Below are 13,766 nucleotides of genomic sequence, written 5' to 3' on the forward strand. Positions count from 1 at the left end.
TCTGTGGTGTTTAAACAATGGTTTTTGAAACATTAGATTTGAAGCATTTTAACTTAGGATATCAGAGAAACAATGTTGTACCAGTCAAACTTAGATTGCTTTGGTCAGTTCAATGGTCTAAAGGCACTTCGAAAACTTACGTTTTGCTTTAAAAAGTCGCATCTGGCGGTTAAATATTCACCGGTGGTTTTTGGTGGTCGCATTTGACTTTTTTTTTCATTTGGTAACAGTGGTAGTTAGTCTTTTTCGTGAAATATTTTTTAAAAGTATTTATATATGTTGAAAAATAATGAAAATTAAAAATTAAAAATAAACAAATATGTATAATATAATTAAAAAGGGTCAACAAATTCTAAAAGGTAACTTTAAGAAGAGTGGTTCATCACAGAATTCAAATGGTAAACACTATTTGTTATTCAGCAAAAAATTTTAACTTTGACAAGGTTATTTAGCATGTTTTATTACGGTTAGTGTTTGATTTTTAACGGTTTGTTTAACTTTTTTGAACTTTTTTTAATTACTATAGTTCAGTTTCTTTGCTAACCTTTTTCTCCAATACCTGTAGGTATAGGTTAACAAATTTGAACATGAATAATAGTGTGAAAAGTTTAAAAGCTAGAAAAATTTGATGAGATTTGAAAGGTATAAGATTTTTGACGATAGCTTTATAAAAGGAAAAAGTTTTAAAAAGTCCTTATTTTGTATGTATCTGATACTCTAGTTGGTAAATTTTGAATTACGATTACAATTAGCTGTATACTCTCGAACTCGAATACTAAATAAAACACTAAATATTGCTGTAAAAGAAAAGAAAAAACTCAAAACTAGATCATGAATTAGCTAATATATATAAGTTAGTTATTCTAAGTTAAAAGATAAAAAATGAGGCTTATAAATCTAATTAATTGAATATTAAAGGAATTTAATAACACTATCTAATAACACTTTCAACATCAATTCAAACTTTTATTCGTTAAAAGAGATTTTTGGATGATAGTAGTCAAATTCACTTCGTCTTTTGCATAACCAATAAGATAACATTATCGAGTGCAACTATCAACGTTACATTAAATCATGTACCATATTTATTATTTAGTTTAAGTCTTCTATCATCTTCAACAAATTAGTCCTTAGTTAATACAATTCTTCTTTTCCACAAATAGAAATATGCTGAAGCTCGTTTGAAGCTTTATGTGTTTCTTAAAGTGACAACAAAAATATGTTGGAACACTATAAGAATATTTGTATTTAGCTGCCATAAAAAAGCGTGATCTAATACAGATTATATTATACCAGTTTTAAAATGACACTAAATAAAATATGAACAATATAGTACGCTAAACCTACTCTAAACCCACGCTAGAAAAAATGCAATTTTATTTGACAACCCAAATATTAAATTAATAATATAATTAAATAAATTACATGAGTCTAATCCACGTCATAAAAAAATTTGTTTTTATTGATATAAACGTGTATACAGTCAATAAGTACTCTGGGAAAATACTGATATGTTGACAACGTTTCTTTAATAACTTTTTCACAATTGCCATGTGTCAACATAGTATTGGAGGAGGTTAAAATGATTTTTTTTATTTGAAAAAGATAACGTGGGAAAATATAATCAGATTACACTTATGAATCCCAAAATACCCTTGTCATTTTCATTAGAAAAAAAGTTCATTAATTCTCTCTCTACAATTCAAATTCTACGTTTTCTCTCCACTCTCTGTTCTCTCTCTAGTCCTCCGTTCTCTCTGCACTCTCAGTTCAAGGTATGTCATTTTTCTTCTCTGTTGAAGGTTTGACCTTTCTTTGTTGAAGGTTTCTCGTTTTTCTGTTGAAGGTGCGTCCTTTCTTTCTTTAAGGTCTCGTTTTTGCTTTTATAAATGAAAGTTTTCTTTTGTTTGTTCAAAGTCTCACCTTTTTGGTTTGATTTCGTAGATTGTATTGCACGAAATGGAGTTGTCCGATGAGAGCAACATATATGTTGTATGACTTTTGGTTTTCCCCTATCTCGTTTCGATTTTTGCCCTTTCTTTTATTGTTAGAATTTCCTTTTATGGTTTTATACAATTGTATTGTTTGTTAAATTTCAGTTCGTTGATGATGTCGGTGCATCAAGCAAAGAAATTTGTTAATCCTCTGTTAAAGCATCAGCTAATACAATTGGAGAGGATTTGAAGGAACAAAAAAAACCAACACGTTAAAAACAACCTTATGAAGGAATGACGACGAAAGCATTACAAGAGTAGAGCTTGTAGAACCCTGAACATTGGATATCGTCTAGAACATGAGTGACTTTTTTATTTAGTGATTATTGGCAGTAGGAGATCAATGTAGACAAATGTAAATGTAAATGTAAATGTATTATAATAAATATTTTGAATGTTAATAAAGATGCAAGTTATTCCCTTTGTGATTGTCATTTTCATTTTAATTTTTGTTGGTCATTCGAAAGCTCGTTGAGTCTAGATGCCAACATAACAAGAACCAACTCATTTGGAGTTCGGTGTAGAAATTTAAGAGCAAAAAAAGCAGCAAAGGTCAGAAAAAAAAGAGTTGGGGAGTGTTGTTCATTCAGCTAGGGAGTATAGTTGAAGAAGTTTTTGTACAAATGACCATTTTTCCTCTAGTAATCGATTACAAGACCCCTGTAATCGATTACCAGGGCAGAAAATGGCCAAAAATGCTTATAGATCTAATCTAAATTACATGAAAGCACCTAAATGACATTTTTTCTCAATCATTCAATGACCTAACATGTCATTGGTGCACTAAACACCACTCATGACTGTTAAACTCACTCACCCATCTAAAATAATAAACATGAAACAATAACTTGAAATTAAACTCATTTAGGAAGCTTAGAAAAACATTGTTTTTGGGAAATTAATTAATACTAGTACAATGGTCTAAAAATTATGAGTTAACAGTCATTTGAGAGCTCTTTGAGTCTAGATGCCAACAAAACAATAATCAACTCATTTGGAAATTGGTGAAGAAACTTAAGAGCAAAACAAACAGCAAAGGTCAGAAAAACAGAGTTGAGGAGTGTTGTTCATCCAATTGGAGAGTATAGTTGAAGTTTATGTACAAATGACGATTTTTCCTCTGGTAATCGATTACAAGACCCCAGTAATCGATTACCAGAGCAGAAAATGGCCAAAACTATTTATGGAGCTCATCTAACTTACATGAAAGCACCTAAATGACATTTTTTCTCAACAATTCCATGCCCTAACGTGTTCATTGGCACACTAAACACCACTCATGACCGTTAAACTCATTCACACATCTACAATAACAAACATGAAACAATACCTTCAAATTAAACTCATTTATGAAGCTTAAAAAAACGTTATTTTGGGGAAATTAATTGCACCTAGTACAGTGGTCTAAAAATTATGAGTTAGCAGTTATTCGAAAGCTCTTTGAGTCTAGATGCCAACAAAACAAGAACCAAGTCATTTAGAGTTCGGTGGAGAAAGTTAAGAGCAAAACAAACAGCAAAGGTCAGAAAAACAGAGTTGGGGACTGTTGTTCATCCAGCTGGGGAGTATAGTTGAAATTTCTATACAAATGACCAGTTTTCCTCTGGTAATCGATTACAAGACCTCTGTAATCGATTTCCAGTGCAGAAAATGGCCAAAAATGCTTATGGAGCTCATCTAACTTACATGAATGCACCTAAATGACATTTTTTTCAACCATTCATTGGTTCCCTAAACACCACTCATGACCATTAAACTCACTTACCCATCTAAAATAACAAACATGAAACAATAACTTGAAGTTAAACTCCTTTAGGAAGCTTAGAAAAATGTTGTATATGGAAATTAATTGCAACTACTACATTGGTCTAAAAATTATGAATTAGTAGTCATTAAAAATCTCTGAGTCTAGATGCCAACAAAACAAGAACCAACTCGTTTGGAGTTCGGTGGAGAAAGTTAAGAGCAAAACAAGCAACGAAGGTCAGAAAAACAGATTTGGGGAGGGATGTTCGTCCAGCTGGGGAGTATAGTTGAAGTTTCTATACAAATGACCATTTTTCCTCTGGTAATCGATTACAAGACCATGGTATTCGATTACCAGGGCAGAAAATGGCCAGAGATGCATATGGAGCTCATGTAACTTACATGAAAGCACCTAAATGACATTTTTTTCTCAACAATTCAATGACCTATAATGTTCATTGGTGCACTAAACACCACTCATGACCATTAAACCCACTTACCCATCTAAAATAACAAACATGAAACAATAACTTGAAATTAAACTCATTTAGGAAGCTTAGAAAAATGTTGTTTTTGGGAAATTAATTACTACTAGTACAATGGTCTAAAAATTATGAGTTAGCAGTCATTTGAGAGCTCTTTGAGTCTAGATGCCAACAAAACAAGAATCAACTCATTTGGAGTTTGGTGGAGAAACCTAAGAGCAAAACAAACAGCAAAGGTTAGAAAAACAGAGTTGAGGAGTGTTATTCATCCAACTGAGGAATATAGTTGAAGTTTTTGTACAAATGACGATTTTTCCTCTGGTAATCGATTACAAGACCCCAGTAATCGATTACCAGAGCAGAAAATTGCCAAAAATACTTATGGAGCTCATCTAAATTACATGAAAGCACCTAAATGACATTTTTTTCTCAACAATTCCATGCCCTAACATTTTCATTGGCACACTAAACACAACCCATGACAACTCACTCACCAATCTCAAAAACTGGGAAAAATCACAAGAATAGAGGCAAAACCATCTTGGGGTGTCTTGTTCTTCTAGTTTGGAAGTTAAGTTGAACTTTCTGTACAAATGGCCCGTAGACCTCTAGTAATCGATTACAGGACCCTTGTAATCGATTACTAGGGCATTATTGGGGCAACAATGACATGGAACTCAATTAACTTGGTCTAAATCACGTAAATGGGAATTGTACTCAACAAATTAAGGGCCTGTAGTGTAAATTACTGAAGTAAACCCCAGCCATGTTTAATAAACTCAATCATCCATCTTAAAAAGTGGAAAAACTCGCCCAAAAGCACAGGAAAACTATAACAAAATTGAAATTGTATTAATCAAAATTAAAATTTTATTAATATAATATTTAATAAGTACATATTATCCATCATGCATAATGTCGCTTTCTATACTAAAAAGTTGTACAACTCTCATACAATCAAAATCTCTACACAACAACTCAACATCCTATAATACTTGTAAGTCTAGCAGCACTTGTTCTCTTCACACGTTGTCATTGTCTACAATCCAGTCACATACATATTTTTTTCTAAATCCGAGCAACTCCTCCTGAAATCAACACAATCAACTTTAAGATATTACCACAACACCAAAACCATCAACACATTCATCAAGCCTTTTAACAAATGTAGTGTTACTTACATTGGTGCTACAAACCTCGACATTGCGAAAAGCCGAAACCTTGAAGAAAGGACACACCTTTACTCCTTGATTGACATCGGGACAATGGGGAAGAGGTCGAATGTACTTCGATGGAGAGGACAACGAGAAAAAGCCGCCAAAAAAAATAGGGAGAGATGAAGAAAGGGGGAAATATGCTTCGATGGAGAGGAAGAGCGAGATAGAGAAACAATCCGGTGAGACTCTGGTGGAAAAATAATGAGATCAATGGTGGAGAGAGAGATGACAAAGAGGGAGTGAGACCATTGAGACCAATGGTTGAGAGAGATGGACAAGGGAGAGAGAGTGAGACCGCGAATGAAAATAAATGTTGGCTTCCTGAGATGAAACTTTGAAAAGGAGAAAACCAATTTCTCTCTGCCTTCCCAAAATGTCCTCAACGTACATTTCATTTTTAAAAAGTAACGTTTGAAACGGACCAATTGTCATCCGCCACGTCGCGTTGTCAAAAAGTTGGCAACATTTTGGTTGTTAAAGAAACTTTATCCAAAAAATAATTACAATAAAAAATGAAATATGTCAAAGCATGGTCCCCAACGCTTTGTTAGGTAAATAAAATATAATTTAATTTAAATTTATAACCTTCCCTCTCAATCCATTTTCGTCGGAGGAACTTTCCCTCTTTTTCAGTTTTCTTCACAAAACTAAATCCTTAACATTGTGTTCGCTAGGTAATTCATTATTTTTTACATATTCACAATATGAGTAGTATTCATTTTTGTGTATTTGGAAATGAGGGGAAGGAATGATTTACGACATTCAATTTTTTTTCAATTTTTGCTGATATGCTTAGATACGAGGGTTATGAGATTGAAAAATTATTTTTATCCTTGAATAACTTCTTTTACCTTGCATTCAACTTTTGAGAATCAGTCGAACGAAGAAACTGATTATATTGTCGCAGATTTCTATTCTCGTGAAGCTCGAATTAAGGTTGAAGACGAAGGAGGAATCTATTTCTCTTGACGTGCAACCTATTCCACAAAGCGGCAAACAAATTAGAATTCATTTCAAGAGTTCGCCTAACCAATTTCTTGAGGTCACATATATGGTTTTAGGAAATGGTGTATCTGATTCCAAAGCTCATGTATTCAATTTCAAAACTAACGTAACCGATTATAGGACAATGTAATGGATTTCAAGACATTAGAATGAATTCCATGACCTTGAATCAATTCCTTCAAGATTAGAGTTATTGTGGTTTGATTGATATAAAAAAAAAAGTTAGCGTGCAAGCAAATAGTCATTATTACTTTATTATTTTTCCTTATCCTTTCATGTCACTTTTCTTTTTCTAATCTTTGAGTCATGGATAAAATATAATGAATATACAACTATAACTATAAATGGAAAACATTGTTATGATAAATAAAAATAAAAAAGAAATAAATATATTCCACATTATTATCTGTTTCGACATTGTCCGTGAGGACCCTGTTAAAACACACAAGTTTGCTTGTCGAAGACCGGGCGGGCGATCACGAACGGTAAAGGCGGGCGGGCGAACGGTGAAGCAGTCACTGGCTGATGCAGATCGAGCAGTTCTGGCGCCGGGGGCGCTGGAAGTTGGCGCAAACCGGACGGTCGTTGCTGAATCCCACGAGCTGAAGGAGGCCGGGCATGTATGTGGCAGACGGCACAGTGGCGGACTGACGCTGCTCCTAGGTTGGAGGCCGGACGGGTTTCTCCCTACGCGCTCCCAGTGGTGGTCCTCCTACTCCAGGCCGGGTGGTCGGGTACCTGCCAAAGGCACTCCGACGCTCAAGTCAGTAATATGACAGAGCAATATGTGATGCATGTGTTGCATTGTAAGGAAAGTTGGTCCAGAACTCATACCTGGAACCTTTATTTATACTGATTGTAATGGGCTTTTGCCTTTAGTGGGCCTGATAACGAGCCTTTTACCTTTAGTGGGCCTGATAACGACCCTTTTACCTTTAGTGGGCCTGACGACGGTCCAATCACACCCTTTAACCATGTAGGTTAGGAAGGATGGCCGGCCAGGGATGTTAACCTGGGTGGGCGGGCATATGGTTTTGCTGTCCGGTCGCGTTGGACGCTCGGTCCTTTTTGCCAATCTGGGTGAACGTTCGGCCTTGGCGCTCGACCAGGGCGGACGGTCGGTCCAATCTGGGTGGACTTTTGGCCTTGGCGGGCGGCAGTGTTAAGCGCTCGTTCGGTCTGCACGTTAGGAGGACATACAGTGATGCGGGCGTCCGGTCACATTTGGACGCGCGGTCCTGCTGGTACATAAATGGGCGTCCACCGTTACATACCTTCTCGACAATCAGGAAGATCAGATGGGCGGCCGGTCCGTTTGGCGACGTGTGTCTTTCCGTACGGCGTCCGTCTTTCCGTACGGCGTCCGGTCCTGCTGGTACATTATCTATCAAAAATGTGATTTTTACTCTATATTTTTTTTTAACAATTTACTATTTTTATCATTTGTATACTATAATTTTTTTAATAATGCATCATGCAATTTTCATTGTAAATGACTAAAGGAGAAAGAAATATGCATGTCAATTGTTTACAACTTTTTTTTTTCAATTTCTTCCTAAACAAGTAAAGAACATATTTAATATATCAAAATTTATCTTTCTTACATCTTTTCCTCCTTTACAGTAGTATGCTTGACTTTTTTTTTTAAAGTTATTTTCTCTTTAAAAAAATAAGTTTAGATAAGAAAAAAACTTATCAAATATTCTCGTAAGACTTAATTTTTTTAAAATTTTACTATTTTAAATAAATTTTATGAAAAAAATATATTATTTATAAATATCATTTTATATTAGGTTTAATAGCCAATTTTGTCCCTAGTTTCGTTGACAAATCTCAATTTAAAATCAATTGTTACAAATTGAAAAAAATATCACTTACAAATATAAAAATCAAATAATTAAGAATATTATAATATTTATACTTGTTAAATAGAAATTAAATAATTGAGATAATTACACATGTTTAAATATTTAAATTAATACAAAATATTAAAAACAGATTTTAAATATTTAAAATAAAAGATATAAAGAAATTAAAGACCCTTACAAATGAATCAAAACATGTTCTTAAAAACAAAATTACTAATCAATTCTTACCGATTTCTTATTACAAAATAGAAAAGAGAATGAGACAGACAGAGAGGTTCATGATGCTGAGAAATTGATTTCTAAATAATCGATTTCTTACCTTGAGAGATTTGGTTACCTTCGTAAATTAATTCAAAAATAGGTTATTTCAGTAAATACAAATAAAAGAAACTGGATATTATGAAATATAAATCGGAAAACCCGTAATTTGAAAACTTACGTATCTTGCACTCCGGTTTTTTTTTTTTTTCATCGGAAATTAGGAAGCAAGTTTAAGACATGAAAACACTCAGGAACAAACAAGATCACCTATAGATTTCAAATTACCAAAATGTCACCTTTTATTTTCGTAAATTGGTAATGAAAATCTCTAACAATGATCTTAACAGAGAAATGCCAGTCAACTAGTAAGCGGTCATGAATGGCTTGTAAACTTTAAGACCATCAAGAACTCCAGCAATGGAACCTACTGCAGCTACCATTGCCAAGACGAAGCATGCAGCACTAAGCATCTCCAGGCATATCCATTTTGTGCTCCATTTTGGTATTTTAGTTTGAACTATATACATCTCCACTGGGAAATACACGGTGAGTGGCCAATATGCAATGGCACCGATAAGCCCCACAATGTCATTGAAGAATGGTAGCAACATTGCCATGACAGTGCAGCAGATCACAAAAATTGTCCTCCAAACCAATCTGAAAAGGTTGAGCTTGAAGGGTTTGCAACCAGGGATTGGTACTTCAAACTCCTTCCTTATAAAATCACTGTCTGGGAATTTTTGTGCTGCGACTTTTTCAATAAATTGGAACAGCGGTTGGCAGTCAACTTGGTATGCACCAACAAGGTGGACAACAATGGCAACATTGGCTATGTCGAGGAGCCAATATGGGTTATAGAAGCCAAAACCAGTTAGCAGGTTTCCAGGGCTTGAATCTCCAAAAGCTGCATAGCCAAAACCACCACATAGCAGATAGAAAATGCTTGTCACCAAGACACTCACTAAAGTAGCCTTCGACATTGTCTTTGACTCTTCAGGAGGTGATTTGATTGTGTCCTGTTTCATAACAACCCCTGTTTTAGTTTATACTTCAACTTATAATATTCACATTTAGAATCATATATATTGTTGATGTAAAATTTCAATTCTAATAAGACCTATGAAACTATCTTTTGAACAATAAAGTTCATATGAATGTAGATGTACCTGAATTTCTATAAGGATCATTGAGTAGGAGTAGGCAAAGGCTATGTTACCGAGAGCTTGGAAGGTCCTCCAAATTTTTTGGCTTTCTGAGACATCACCAATACGTACACCAGTTAAGCTTCCTTTAATCATTCCGTTTTCTGTTACAAGCACAATTCAAGTCAATATGATCAATCCTCAACTCACAATGATATAATAAATGACAATTCTCTCTAACATAACATGAATAGAACCATACCTATAACTTTAGCAATTCCAAGACCAAGTCCAATTGCAGAGTATGTGAAAGACATGACAGCAGCCACAATAGAGAGCCACCAGAACTGGTCGAAATCTAGAATTTGGGATAATACAATTTCCACAATTCCAAATGAAATCATGTACACACTGCTGTTCATTTTGCATGGATCTTTTCCTCCGCTATTGTGATAACAATTAGTCCTTTTAACGGCCCTGTTTCATGAACAACCCAAAACACCAATTAGCACATTTGTTCTTACACTTTCATCCACACAACAACACTTGCATCCTTCAAAACTCACATCATGCTTATGGAAGCTGCAATGGTGTAACCGATTGTCACTCCTAAAAGGTTCGCATACTGAATCCATCCACATAACTTTGCATTCATACGACCTTCAAAAAACATAATAAGAAAGTCGAGTCCTTGCTGTCAATTTTGATACAAGCTAGTTTTAATTTATACCTTTTCCGGAAATATTATGAAAAGACATTACAAAATTACCATAATTGAGTTGAATAGCATGCATACCTAGGTGGGATCTAACAGCGTCCATGTAAGTATAGTTTCTATTGCCGGTGATTTGGTCTCCAATACGGTAACAAGCAGCTAGAAGACCGGAGGTGTAATAAGTAATCACAGAGAACAGAATCAATGAAGCAGGACCAGCAATCCAGCCAAGCTGAGCAATAGCCCATGCCAGAGACAGCACTCCAGACCCAATAACAGCTGTTATTATGTGGGCACTTGCAGTCCACATAGTTCCTGTATTATGAAGCTCAAAGTGAGTGAGTTTGAAATGAATACTTACCAATAACCAACCCAAATACTTGGACTCTTGAGGATATTTGATTACCAGTTCTTTTGGGACGGCCATCATCATCAAAGGAATTGAAATCTTCTAGTTGAATCCTGGCATTGGAGGCTTCAAATGCCTCTCGATAACTTCTGCTTACACCTTGTTCCAACATCTTGCTTTGAGAGAGACCACCAACCCAAATTTGGCTTTAGAGTATATATGCAGCCTCAGATTATTGTCACCCTTCAGAGGTGTGGTTTTGAGGTATAACCAACGTCAATGTCATGAAAACTTTGAAGCTGTTATTGATAATCAACATTGAGGTATAACCAACGTCAATGTCATGAAAAAAAAAAAAAAACTTCAATGTTGATGGTCAAAAAAACACCTCAAGCTTGGCACCTCAAGACAAAAAAAAAACCCCTCAAGCTTGGCACCTCAAGACAAACAAAAAAACATCTTGAAACGTCAATGCTAAGAAACTTTGAACATGGACATAGATAGAGCACTTAAGTGATTTGGGATCTAGGGATAGACTCAATAACTTGATCATTCTTAGCATCAGACTTAATGCAAATTGTATGTTAAATTAACTAAGGGATTAACAATTTGATATATTAATTTATAACTAGTTGCTAAAGGATTAGGACTAGTATGCCATGGTGTTAATGTTTGAATGAAATAATGAAATATTGAACAAAGTTTTATATTCATATGATTCATGAAACCCAATTCCAACGAAGTTTCTTTTAAATATAAATTCCTTGCACACCAACTGTTTGATAAAATACCAAAAAGAGTTTCTTGCGGTGTTTTGTGCATTTTGATGTCTAATTGAGTTATAAAAGGAAGAATTGTCGTGTGTTGCACAAGTCCTTTGGGAGAACGATACTCTGAACTTACTTCATATTACTTGGAACAATTTTTTATACTTGCCAAAAAGTTAACCGGCTATGGATGACATTTTCTCAAGGTGAGAGTTACTCGATCTTATGACATCGATGAACACGTCTAGCATTGTAGTTAACTTGTCAAACTGTGATTCCATTAAATCCACCATAGGGGCTTTCCCTTTTGAACCACATGAAGAATATGTGCCCCATGGATTGGACGAATGACACAAATTGAGTAGCCTTGGACTACAGTCATCCATATGTGGAGGTGATGGTGGAATAGAGTCATTGTACCCTTGAAACGTAGGTTCTTCGGGTATGTACTCCATTTAGTCGTTAAGGTCAACAACTAAACGAGCTTCTTGGAAAATACGACGTGTTTGACTGTTGATTGTACTTCACTCTTAGTAGCTCGATCAGTAGCCCAAAGCTCCACTATTAGATCATAATGTCTAATGTTACTAACTCTTCACTTAGCTGTAGTAGGCTTATCCTGAAATGCAAGCCACACCCATTCAAAAGAAAGGAATTTTGGTTAAAATAGGAATTTAAATAGCAATGATTAAGATATATCAGATCAGCCTAAACTTCATCTTGTACTTCAAAACATGTAGATGTTACATTCCATGCTAACCCACTAAGTGAACTGAACAAAACGTAAAAGTTTTTCGTTATTTTTCATATTTCTTCCTTGTTCCTCGTTCTCCATCCTATCCCCAAAATGTTGTTATCGCAAAGGTCCCAAACCTAGTACGAAGCCTTAATATAGCTCTCTCAAAGTCAGCCTGTGCGTGAAGTCTGAATCTTTAGCTCAAAATTTGAGTAGCTTAAACCCGCTAGTGTGGAGGTGGAGCATTGTTTATGTGGAGGTACAGTACTATTATTGTGAAGGTCGACCACTATGTAACACATTTGTTTATTTTGATGCATATTTATGTTTGAAATTGTTATTGTTTAGAGTTTTGAGATTTTGAATCGCATGGTTTCAAAACTTTATTACATCTTCCATTGCTTAACTTTCTTCTCATATTTCATCATTCCTAGCTTTGTTTTCGGAGTCCCTATGCCTCATCTCATCCAATGTCTCCTTCATCGTGTAAAATTATCTTTTGTGTTTCTCTCTCTCGCTTTAGTTTCCTTATAGATTAAGTGTCATGAAGGCATTGAAGAACATAGAGAAATATGAAATTGATGGTAGTTTATTTTATTATACATCTTTTCTAATATTTTCTTTAAAAATAGTGGATTGTACTATTATGAATGGTAAACGTTATTTTCTTTGGGGATGGACAGGACAAACATTGGAATGTTCACTAGTGAAGCCATAAACTGATCTGAAGTCATCTTGGGTAAGAAATCAATAAAAGTTAACCTTAAACATCAAAGAAAAGGATAAATAATAAAAAACCAAATTGTATTCATTCAAGGTTTGTGAAGTGATAGAAGTTGATGTTGCATAACTAATTTTTAAAATTTAAAATATTTAATTGTTATACTTCAGTTCTTTTGTTAACTTTTTTTTCTCCACTAATACGCAACTATAACCGTGGGTTAACACAAATTTGAACATGAGTAATAGTGTGAAAAGTTTTAAAGCTAGAAAAGGCTAATAATATTTAAAATGTATAATCGATGTTTGTGATAGCTTTATAAAAGGAAAACATTTTAAAAATTCCTTATTTTGTATGAATATGATAATTGGTAAATTTTGAATTTACAAGTATTAGTTGTATACTCTCGAACTCAAATACTAAATAAAATGCCAATATTATGCTTGTTTGGGGTGAGACACTGCATTCAAGGATAAGGAAGGAATGATTTACAGATGATGTACATGTTTGTTTTTGGCACATTAAGAGCAAGGGAAGGAGAGGATTAGCTAGATGTAAGGATTTTAATGTCTCCTTCAAATAAGGGAATTTTGGGGTGATAGTAGTAAAAATACAATACCCTCGTTATGTATCACTTTATTCACATGGTCTATGAATGCATCTCTTAACAACCTTCAAATGGATGATATGTGGTGAGGTTACATCACCATAAATCCATGACTTCCAATTCTGGTTGGAGATCAAAGAAGGAGGAGCATTC

General features: G+C 34.6%; 1 protein-coding gene across 1 annotated transcript; it reads right to left on the reverse strand.

Annotated features, from left to right (window-relative positions):
* Positions 1 to 8,818: 8,818 nt before the first annotated feature.
* LOC124844959 (amino acid permease 3-like) lies at positions 8,819 to 10,954 on the reverse strand. The gene is made up of 6 exons (XM_088101794.1): positions 10,840 to 10,954; positions 10,515 to 10,748; positions 10,285 to 10,378; positions 9,981 to 10,195; positions 9,743 to 9,882; positions 8,819 to 9,592 (listed from the first exon to the last, which is right to left on the reverse strand). Exons 1-6 carry the CDS (start codon positions 10,952 to 10,954, stop codon positions 8,939 to 8,941), a joined length of 1,452 nt encoding a protein of 483 aa, XP_087957920.1. The 3' UTR covers positions 8,819 to 8,938.
* Between the last annotated feature and the right edge of the window lie 2,812 nt (positions 10,955 to 13,766).

This window comes from Vigna umbellata, chromosome 1 (assembly GCF_029865625.1).
Source record: "Vigna umbellata cultivar VRB3 chromosome 1, Vumbellata_1.0, whole genome shotgun sequence".
NCBI classification, from domain to species: domain Eukaryota; kingdom Viridiplantae; phylum Streptophyta; class Magnoliopsida; order Fabales; family Fabaceae; genus Vigna; species Vigna umbellata.